An 11585-nucleotide genomic window follows, 5' to 3' on the forward strand; every position below is an offset into this window, starting at 1 on the left:
GTGCACGTGTGTGTGCGCACAGACGTCAGTGCAGTGTTTGCTGCACAACCACTCGCCCCTCCCATCCCCCACCCGTAAATAACCCCACTGACCTAACAAGGGAAGAAACTTTGGAATCTCTATCCTTAAGTTTTCATCATCATAGTTTTCTTCTCTATCCTAACGTGGAACATGATGTGGATCGTTGGTCGCCTTTGCCGCCGAACGGTGGGAAGGATGGAATGATGCCTTTTCTTTCTTCTGTTCCCTGCCCTCCTGAAAGGGACTTCATGGCTTCTGCAATCCAGCACTTTCTTGATGGACAACAATAGAATCTGGATCTTTTTCTACATACACGTATCCTCCTTCCCCCTGTGCCCCCACCGTGGGAGCCTCCTGCAGCAGTGATCCTGCACTTAGGGTCCGTCTCACCTGCCAGGGTGTAGGGAGAGACAGGGATGAGGGCGCCGAGCACCAGAGGGTTAAGACCACATCCCCCTAGGTCTTCCCACTGACTCTCCCTGGCAGGTGCACCCATGCCCTGGACTCACACGTGCCCTGAGGGCCGCCTTATCCATGAGCCCATCATCCAGGCAATGACGTCAGGCTGGGGAGATCAGACAAACAAAACTTAGATTTTCAGAGGAGAGAAGGGCTATGTGCCCTCCTCAGTAATGAACCAGCACCTGAAATGTGTATTTTATGAGTTTGAGGTTTGTTTTTTTTTTTAATCAATGCTATTTAGTACTTCTAATTTTCTAGTTACAAAGTAATACATTTTCATCATGAAAAATTAAAGATACAGGTGAGTAAAAGAATAGTAAAAAAACACATCCCTAGTTCCCCGACTTCAGGCTACCGTTGTTACAAACTTTAAAGTTACTTGCTTCTAGTCTCCTTCTCTATATACTTGTGTACATTTTAATTTTTGTTACTCTAAGCAAGATTAGGATCGTATTGCATATCTATTTTTTACTAGTCCACATAACTTGACATCTCCAAGCTCTCTCTTCCTTTGGTTAAAAATGCTCTGTACCTTGTTTTTAATGGCAGGACAAAATGCCATCACACAGATAACCCGTAATTGGTTTTCTTGACGCACTACTGCTGGACACTTACAGGTAGTTTCCAGTTTCTCACTGTTCATTGTGGGGCTCTGGAGAGCCTCTCAGTGTGGGAAGGATCAGCTCTTGGTTAATTTCATGCGGCCCTGCCAGTTTCAAGGACTGTGTGATGGAAAAGGGAGAGTCTTGGCTCTGAGTCCCAGGGAGGGGGCAACGGCTGACAGGTCCATCTGGGGGCAGAACAATCTTCGTACTAGCTGGAGCTGTCCCAACAGAGAACGGTCTTCTGTCTGGGGTCATGGAGTATTTCTCTGGGGGCTCTAAAGGGGAGACCCCCGAGAAGCAGATTTCTGCAACAGGTGCATCCTGGGCTTGACTCGTTTCTCTACTTTGTCTCTCACTGCGGCCACTCCCTCTAGAACTCTGCACAGAAGTGTAGGCACAAGTGGCTTTTGGTAGCTCGACTAGCCTCTTGGCAGTGGCTCCCTCCGCTCCCACTAGAAAAGGACAAAATCCTTGCAGTGTTTTATCTGCTGTTGTGTTACGCCTCATTACAGCTGGGAGAAACCAGAGAAGGCTGGGCTGGCCCCACCTCCAGAGGGAACAGATGGGCTCCCCGCCATAGAGCCTGCTTAGACAGAAGCGGGGGTTAATATCGGCATGCCAGTGGTGCATCCTTCAGCATCCAGCTCGCTGCTGGACTTCTAGCGGAACAGTATTTCTCCAGGGCCCGCGGTCCTCAGGCTGGCTCGGGGAGAGGGGCCCCAGGGTTCCTTCGATCTGCCCTCCCTTCCTCCCTCCCCCTGTCCCTCCCCCTTTCCCTTCCTTTTCTGTATTGGAAATGAGAACAGCTCCAATCCTGACCATAATAGAAACACGTTGTAAAAGCCTGGCAGGGGCTGAACCAGCCCAGGCTTCTGGGAGACCAGTCCAGGGAGACCCCGTTTTACTGTCATTCCTCTTCCTCCTGCCCTTACGAGAATTGGATGTCTGTTTATAGAGGGCATCCCCATCCCTCATTCCATTTGCAAGGCCTACAGTCCTTAGAGGTGAGAAGAACAGGTGTTTGTTGCAGTGTCACGGAAGGGGAAGGGAGGCTGAAGGATTGTTTTGTGCTGGGCACTGATGCCCATGGCTCTCTGCAGTCCCAATGGCAACTCTTGTCACTTGCTGTTGTCTCACAAACCCCAGAGGGTAGCTTGAACATAGCCTGTCCCTTATTTATTGATTATGTTTTATAAAAGGTTTTATTTATTTGAGAGAGCGAAAGCGAGAGAGATTGCAGAGGGAGAAGCCGACTCACTGCTGAGCAGAGAGCCTGATGCGGAATTCGATGCCAGGACCCTGAGATCATGACCCGAGCTCAAGGCAGACGCTCAACCGACTGAGCCACCCAGCCACCCTACAGCCTCTCCTTTAAATGTCACATGGCTGTTTGTAGAATAGTGGCAGGCGTTGGTGGGGGTGGGCAGGAACACTGCGACTGCCGATGACTTCTCACTGGGGCGGAAAGATGCTGAGGAGCGCAGACCCAGGACATCGCTTGGGAGAGTTGGCGGTTCATGGGACTGTGGGTATGGCCTTGAGAACATTTCACTTCCCAGTTCAGATGAATTTAAACTTGGAGAGATTAATTGATGGAACTGGGTAGGTTCTCAGCATTCCCAACTCATTTCACTTAAAGTAGCCCATAGATTTGGTTAGTTGGTTTACCCAGCTGTCCATCATCCATCCATCCATCCATTCATCCATCAATCTCTCTTCTGTTTTTTAATTTCTTTCCATCCATCCTTTTCATCCATCTGTCCATCCTCCTTACTTCTATCCATCCGTCTTATTTTTATCTACCTGTCCACCATCCTTCCATCCATCCATCCAGCCAGCCAGCCTTCTCTTGAAGCTGAGAGTGAATTACCTTGAAAGCATGGAGTTTGGAAAGCCCGAGATGAATCTGTAGGACCACGCATGAATTGACTGTAAGACCGTGGATGGATTATTCACCTCTCCATGACTGTTCGGCAATGAAACATACATGGAAATGGCACCAACTTCAGAAGGTTATTGTCAAAAGAAGATGGAATGCTGCAGGCTGTTGGTGCTGTTTCATTCTAGATGCTGAGTTGGACACATCACTATCAGTGTAATCTTCTTCATGGAAACCCTTAGCAGTTAGTGTGGCCATCCCTCCGTGTTTCACAGGAGAGGTCAAATAACATGACCAGACCCCCCCCCTCCCAGCTATGAAGTGAATTTACAATTTTTTCTCCCTAGCCAAAGTGAATTCTGCTCCCCATGACTAACCCATAGTCTTTCCTTTTCTTTTGTTCCCTGTCCAATCAGCACGGGGTGGCCTTCCCTCTCGGGCCCAGCTCTTTAATAAAGGTGACTGTGGGCACAGCTCCACGTAGCCCTTCAGGATGGGGACCTCTGACGACTGACCATACTGTCCCTTTTCCTCTTGCAGCCAGCCAAGCTTGCTGAGGCCTTCAAGTACTTCGTGCAGGGCATGGGATACAGTAAGTGTGGCCTTTCTGGGCGGGTGGTGGGGTGAGGGGCAGGCATGGGAATTGAAAACGCAATGGCCTGGACCGGGCTTGTAACTAACTACGCTCAGTACTCTCGGCCAGCCTCAGCTTTTTGCAAACTAGGAAGGTCAGGGGAGGAAACGTTTAGGTGTGTGGTGGATGGGTGGTAGTGCGGAGGTTCTAGTATCTTCTTTATACCACGGTGGCTTCATCTCCCTCCATGAATTACCAGGTATGGTTTCAAATGGAGTTTTCTTTAGATTTAGGTGAGGACCCACCCTCTAAGCACCAAAAAGAGCACAGTGGAACCCTGAAAATCTTCCACATTTTGGTTACATGCTTGCTTGCTTTTTTTAAAAATTTAATTTCAATTTAATTGACATAGAGTGCATTACTAGTTTCAGAGGTAAAACTTAGTGATTCGTTAAGTTATGTGTATGTGATTATGTGCTTGCTTAAGAGACTTACCGTTGTGATGGTGGTGGTGATGATGGTCATGATGGAAGATTATTAGTAAATCCTTCGGTTTTTTTCCTCATTTAACCGTCACAGTAAGCCTATGTGCTACTTTTTTTTTTCTCCCCTTTTTTTTGAGAGAGAGGGAGAGAATGCGTGTGCATACAAATGGGGTTAGGAACAGCGGGAGGGGGAGACAATCTTGGGCTCCACACTCCGCACAGAGCCCAGTGAAAGGCTCAGTTTTGCAACCTTGAGATCATGAGCTGAGCCGAAATCAAAAGTTGGATGCTTACATGACTGAGCCCCCCCTAGGCTCCCCAGGCGCCCCATCCTATGAAGACTTTTACCCTCATCTTACAAATAATGGAACTGATGTTTGGAGAGATTAAGCAAGAAGCAGAGTGGGTATCTCTGAAAGTTCTTTGAAAACCATAAAGCTCTGTACGTGGGTGATAAAGTCACCCGTATTCAAGACCGTGCCTCTTTGCCAAGTCCTTGGATTTGGGAATTGAAGGAGAAATAGAAGCATACTTCAGGAACGTGCTGTTTCTTACATGATGGTTATAGTTCAGTTGTTAGACACATCCAGCCTTCTTCAGCAGTGCAGTCCCATGACCAGGACAGACCATTGCCAAGTGTAAGCACTCTGGTGGGTTGCGGCCACAGATGGTACCAGTTGAGGTGTGAGCCGTGACGTGGTTCTTTTGGCTCCTTCTGCCGACGGCTTTGAATTATAATTTATGTGCCCATCTTAACGAGGATGTCTGAATGTCTAATCTATTCATTTTTTTTCCCCTCGGAGCCGGAAACTTTTTGTTCATTTAAAATAGTAATGGTATCTTTGGTAAGCCGACCACACTCTTAAGATTGGCCACAGCTGCCTTTAGTTTCTAGAGAGGCCAAGAGCCAGTGAGTCTCATTTACATGCTGCAGGCAGGGCCCGTGTCCCTAGGTGCCCTGTTCCAACAGAAAACATTTGTCTCTGGGTCTGCTGCCTTCTCAGCTACCGGCCAATGGGAAAGCGAGCAGGCAGAGGCAGCGCCCGGAGACCGCCGCGGGGCGGGCTTGGTTTACCTGGCAGGGCGCACATCATGATTCGTTTGCTTTGGACCTGCCCTGGCTTTGGATTTCTGCCCCGAAAGTGTATTCTGAGGAGAAAGGAAGTGAAAGGCAGGCCTTGTTCCCTCCAACACACACATATACACCCCCCCCACACACACACACAACACCAGCTTCTGTTTCCAGGAAGCTGAAGCATCGGCAGGTTACAGGGAAGAAACCAGGAGGAGCCTCCTCCCAGAGGCATGAACCACAGAGAAAGCAAGTAGTCATCTGCGGAGCGTCTGCTCAAGCTAGGCCAGGCAGGACTCACTCTTTGCATCCGTGACACCATTTGCTGGTCAGCCTTGAGCACTGTGACATCAGAAGAACTCTCAGATTGGGGGATTGAGAAATAGGGGTTCAGAAAAAAGAGTGAGCGACAGGTGTGGGAGCGATCCCGATTCTCCCTGGATCTAAACACTCGCTCTTGGGAAGTGAGTGTTTTTCCCACTGAGAAGGGAATTCAGTGCGGCAAGGATTTGTCGGGTTTGTGGGCACGTGTCCCAGCAGGCCAGCCCTTGCGTCCTCGGAGTGACCGGCGTAGTCACCGCCAGGCTTGTGTATGTATCCAGTTCCTTGGCTTGTGACCGATTGCTCAGTGTGGCCTTCGCAGTGATGCTTTGTTTGGGGGGTGTACTAGCTTCCTATAGCTGCTGTAACAGATCTTCACAAACCGGATGGCTTAAAAACACCGAGAAACTTGCTTTCATGCTACTACAGCTCTAGAAGCCAGAAGTCCAAAGTCAAGATGTATGCAAGGTCATGCCCCCCCTTGGAGATTCTAGAAAGATCTTTCCTTGCCTCATCTCAGCTCCTGGAGGGAGCTGGCAGCCCTTGCTTCTCTTTGGCCTGTAGCCACATGACTCCCACCTCTGCCCTGGGTTCACATGGCTGTGTGTGTGTGCGTGTGTGTGTGCGTGTGTGTGTGTGTGTGCGCACGCACGCACGTGCACGTGTAGGGATGTTCTGTCTCATGAACAACCAGCCTAATCTAGTATGACCTCATCTTAACAAAAAGTATTGGCAAGGACCATATTTCTGTTCTTCAGTTCTGCTGCCTATGAATTTGGGGCTGGTGGTTATGAGTTTGGGGGGAGTAGAGGGCAGGGTTCAGCCCAGTGCAGGTGGGAGGGGTCACTTTGTCTTCATTTCACTTTCTCAGCCATCTGCTCTGTGCAAGGCTCTTACAAGTGCTAAAGGATGGGCATCACCATTGATAGTTCCTGGGAGCTCACGAGCTCTCTGGAAGAGATGACAAGTCACAGCTGGGCTGCAGATTTGCTGAGCGGGGGTGGGCTTGGTTTCCTCACTTGTGGCTTGTGGGGATTAGCCCAGCTGGTGTCCTCCGGGGATGTCTTGACAGTGGAGGGTTGTGGTACGTGGGCACACACGGGGTTGCTGATGCTGGGGGATCGGTGTTTCCATTTTACTGATGGGCTTGGAGGGCTCCGAGAGGGACATTCCCAGAGTCACACAGCTGTTAAGCAAGCGGCAGACTTGGATTCAGACCCACCTCTAGGTTCAAGCCACCATGGGATCGCAAGTTCTTAGCTTCACGGGGACTTGCTCTCCACCACTGCGAGCAGATACAGAGAGGACGGGGAGCCCGGTGGCTGGATGGATACCGGGATGGACAGGTCAGGCAGGAGGAGCCACCGTTGCTGGCGTGCAGGTGCTGTCGTGTTCTCTAACTGGGTCCCTAAGCGGGTGCATCTTCTTTCTCTCTCCTCAGTGCCCTCGGCCAGCATGACCCGTCTGATGCGCTCCCGCACGGCCTCTGGCTCCAGTGTCACGTCCCTGGAGGGCACCCGCAGCCGCTCCCACACCAGCGAGGGCACCCGCAGCCGCTCCCACACCAGCGAGGGTGCTCGCCTGGACATCACCCCCAACTCCGGGGCCACTGGCAACAGCACCGGGCCCAAGTCCATGGAGGTGTCCTGCTAGGCGGCCTGCACCACGGCTGCCCCTGGACTCTGGGCTTGCGCAGCTGCCCTTTCTCTGGCCCTTCCCATCCCCGCCTGCCACACCACACGTAACTCGTATTAACCCAAAGCTTATGGTGTAAGAGAGCTCTGGGGGAGCACACAGTTAGACTGGGTTTGTCAAGGGCGCCTTTCCCAGCAGGGGCAGGGTGGGCGGACCAGAGGAAAAGAAGGATCTCAGTGTCTGTGCTCATGGCCGGGCTGGCCTGATGGCCATCCCCCACCCTCTCTCAGAGACGCCGAACTGCCAAAAACAAGACACGCCGCCCTAAACACTTCCTAAATCCAGGCCTAGGCTGACCCGAGCATCCTGGTTCTAAAGGGCACTTTGTCGGAAGCCAGCCCCCTCTCCTTCCTGTTTCTTCTCCAACTAAAGACAAACTGACCCAGTTTCGGGAAACAGAGCCCTGTTCTGATTTGGGGAGGGGAGAGCAGCAGATTGTAGGTAGCTCTTTTTGAACTCCAACAACAGGAAGCGGGAGAGAGGTGGAATTTACGTGGAGGCTAGAATGTTTGGAAAAACAAATCTACGCAGTTGACATGAAGACATAGATTTTCAAATTTAGCGTATATATCCACTTTTTCATGCTGAAACATACAGGCCTGTTCTTCTGGCATCCTTTCAATGGACAGTGAAAGTGGGCAGCAAAATCTCTGGGCTTTCCAAAGAAATGGTCTTGGCAAACATTGGTGTCATTGGATCGGAGCCCTTGGCTCTGCTGTCTGCCGCCTCCTCCGCAGCCCCGACTTCCCACCCCGAATACGTGAGTGATGATTTCGTTCATGGGGAAGATGACTTAGGTTTGTACTTACTTTCTTTGACATGGAGGGAAACATTCCAAACAGCCCTACGTGGCTGTGATGAGTCTCCACGCTGTGGGGCGGGAGGTGGGGGTGGGGCAGGGAGGGGGTTGGGGTGGGGGTGGTATTTGGTTTATTAGATCTAAGGGATTTCTGTGGTTGTGATGGGATCCAGGGCAGTCTCGATTTCAGTCTATCCCACCCCGGTTCCCAGGAATCTTGGGTGATTGAGTTAACTCCAGCTCCCAATCTCTGACTAGTGGGGTTGAACCTGAGTGTGGCAGCCGAATGTCTCTGACTTGGTAGCATCACTGGGTCTTCGGGGAGAAGTTTGCCCCTGCAGGGGGTGGGGATTCACACGGGGAGTGTTGGCTGAGAAGATGAAAGGATTCTGGAATATTCCATGGGATTGCCGTCCCCCTCTTCCCTGCCCCTCTAACCTTTTGCTGAATGCAGCGGCACCACTGACAGTTCTGGGCAACGTCAGCGTCGCTGTCAAGTTTCTGTACTACTGGCTTTTGATTTTCATTTTGGCTAACCATGGGTTATCTTAGAGTAGGTTCGATCCGGGTGGGATGAATCCGTGCGAATCAGCCACTGGGGCCTGGTGCTTTCCGGGACCCTACGATTGGTTAGAAGGAAGTAATCAAGACTTCTAGGTAGCTGGAGGGGCAGTGACTCAGTTTCTTGCCTCTACCAACCAGAGGCTTCCCCGCCCCCCGACTTGTGCAGAAAGGTCAGGGGTCAGGGCAGGAGTGGCTGAATCGAGATGCAAAACTGTTCTGTACACGTCTTTCCAAAGGAGTTTCTTAATGAGATATTTGTATTTATTTCCAGACCAATAAATTTGTAACTTTGCAGTGGCTTGTGTCTTCTTCCTCTGAGAGAGTGTGTGTGTAGCCCCACAGTGGCGGGAGGGGTCCTTCCTTACCTGGGGCCTCCCAACGCCTGCCTTAGGACATCACTGTCCCCTAAGACTATAATGCGAGCTACTGATGTAAGTTTACCCTCTCTAATAGCCGTATTTTAAAAGGTAGAAACAAGTGAATTTTAATATGTTTCCTTTAACCCAGCATATCCAGAATATCAACCATTTCAACATAGAATCAGTATGACAATGATTAAGATAATTGACCTTTATGCTAAGAAAATCAGTAATTCACACCGCAGCACCTCTCAATTCAGACCAGCCCTATTTTGGGGGCTCCATAGCTCAGACGGCACAGCAACAAAGGGTTAAAGGTTTTCAACCTGTATTTAGAAGGAAACATCTCTTATGTTTTATTTTTATTACAACAAAGCCTGTGATAAAACCACTCCCTTTCTCACACCCAGTGACAACCATTATAATGCTTGTTTCTGCTATACTAAAAAAAATTTAAACACAGTAGGTTTTAATATGACCTGTTACTTAGGCGGCTTGGGATTAGTTTAAAATTTGTAGAACAATTGGAAAGATGGTACAGAGTTCCCATATACCCCACACGGAATTTCCTCTGTTAGTAAGACCTCACTTTGCTATGGTGCACTGGTCACAACTAAGAAATCAGCATTGGTAATTACTATTAACTAAGCTCCATACTTCATTGGAATGTCACTACCTTGTCGCTGTTCTTTTTCTGTCCCCGGATTCCATCCAAGATGCCACACTGTATGTGTCCTTATGTCTCCCTAACTTCTCTTGGTCTGTAACGGTGTCTCCCACTTTCCCTGCTTTAGATGACCTTGATAGCTTTGAGAAGCGCTTGTCACGCATTTTGTAGACTGTCCCTCAGTGAAAGTTTCTATGATACTATTCTCATGGCTCCACTGGGGCGATGGGTTTTTTGGAAGGAAGATCGCAGAGACAGAGTGCCATGCCAACAGCGTGATGAGTCATCGGGAGTCCCCACTCACTCCATTGACCCTGATCACCTGGCTGAGGCAGGGTTGGCCAGGGTCCTCCACTGCCCTGTTAACTTTTCTGCTTCCCCACACTTGTTCTTTGGAAGGAGGTCACTAAATTGCTGAAGGCAGACCCCACTTAAGCCTGCCTTCCCTTTTAAATAGCTATCCTGCTGTTATTTATGCGGGATTTTCTTCACTTATGTGGGAGAGTTTCTTCAAGTGTAATTCACTATAAATTCCCTATAAAACTTGATATCTGCATTATGGTACAGGGAGGGGATATGCTGTAATTTCAGAAATGAATTTGGGCTGACAAAGAGTTGTTACCGCAGCACAGAAGGGTAAGAAGGCTTTCCTAGCCACGGGGACTGTGTGGACCCCGGTGCGGAGGAGGGAAGATGTGGGCCTCTGTGAGGAGCCTGTAGTGTAGATGGGTGCGGGTGGCCAGGCAAGATACCTGCCATGGTGTGATTTCAGTTGGTGATATTGGGGTGTGTTGCCTATGCTTAAAGGGGGGATATGCTAAACCGCAATCAGATTAGTCAACACAAAGATGCATTTTATCCTCATCCCAGTACACGGCCCCTGGATTCTAAACACGGACCACGGGTCGGAGCACCCCACGTTGGGGAAGCCTACTTTACACACAGGAGAAGGAGCTTTTCCCATACTCTCTAGAAAGCCCCTTTTCTGCATCAGGTCCTGCGTGGGAGTCAGAGAGAGGGAGGGTAGTGGAAGAGCCGGCAAGCAAGCGGTGGGTGCCTAGATTGGCTTTGGGAGTGGGGGCTTGGCGCAGCCACTGCTGGACCTGCCAGGCTCACAGCTCGGGGCTTGGGCTTCCCCCGGGGGAAGAGCTGTTGCAGGTGCTTGCGTGCACCAGATGGCTACTGAGAGACACTACACTCAGAGGATTTCTGCCCGCTGGGAGACATATTTCTGTTCTCCTAGCTGCCTGTTTTGGTTTCTATCCCCTAACCTTTGGGTTTCAGTAGTAGCCAGCAGAGCAAGTGTGCATGGAGATGAACCATGTGCAGGATCTGTAGGGACATTGGGGACTTGACCTGCTACTTTCTTCATTGTCCCTTCTCAGACACAGCCTCACTGTTGGTCATTGGATTGGTCCCTTGATGTAACCCCGATCCTTCTGATTACATACTTGTCTTGGGCTAGCTGGGTTGCGTGGAAACCCTTCAGGTGTGTCCCACGTGGAATCCAGGGGCAAAGGGTAAAACTTGGCCTTATGAGGTTGGAGACCAGATGAGGGAGGGGTCCTGGGGAGCCCATCAGCCTCGTTCTTTGTGCTTCCCAAAATCAGATTTCTCTGTATCTCCTAAACCTAAAATGATAGTCCTAACCCAAGGGCTCTGACCTTCAGGTTCTTGGACATGGAACCAGTCAGGTCTTTGTGTCTCCTAAGTGAAAGAAAACCACTGATTCAGCTTGACTTAGGTGTGCACTTGCTGTCCAATCAACTATGACTGGGTTCACCCTCCTCCCACCCCCTCCCCCCACACAAGTGTATCAGGGGTTCTAAGCAGTGGGTGTAGTTGTAACAGGTGAACTGCTGTGCACTCTTCATGGTTAAATTCATTGATAGCCAAACTCACTGTTGCAAGACAGAGCCTTCCTCACCCCTGCTCTGAGAAGTATTTTCCTAATTACCCGCCCTCCGCAGGAAGCACCCGCCATGTGACAAGGGTGCCCTGCAGAGCCCGACCCAGTAGAACGTGCAGTATTTCAACTGTGGGTTACTTTGGGTGTCCTTTTCTCCGGCAATGGCATTTCTT

At 50.1% G+C, this 11585-nt stretch overlaps 1 protein-coding gene across 2 annotated transcripts in view; it reads left to right on the top strand.

Annotated features, from left to right (window-relative positions):
* Positions 1-7999, top strand: part of LOC111146755 (N-myc downstream regulated 1) — a 52395-nt gene extending 44396 nt beyond the window's left edge. For both annotated transcript variants that reach the window (XM_022502437.1, XM_022502438.1), the window contains exons 15-16: positions 3508-3559; positions 6861-7999. In XM_022502437.1, coding sequence (XP_022358145.1) covers positions 3508-3559; positions 6861-7072 — 264 coding nt within the window. In that variant the 3' untranslated portion in view covers positions 7073-7999. The remainder of the gene's footprint in view (positions 1-3507; positions 3560-6860) is intronic.
* The last annotated feature ends 3586 nt before the right edge of the window (positions 8000-11585 follow it).

This window comes from Enhydra lutris, unplaced genomic scaffold, assembly GCF_002288905.1.
Source record: "Enhydra lutris kenyoni isolate GAN:26980312 unplaced genomic scaffold, ASM228890v2 scaffoldscaffold14, whole genome shotgun sequence".
Classification (NCBI taxonomy): Eukaryota; Metazoa; Chordata; class Mammalia; order Carnivora; family Mustelidae; genus Enhydra; species Enhydra lutris.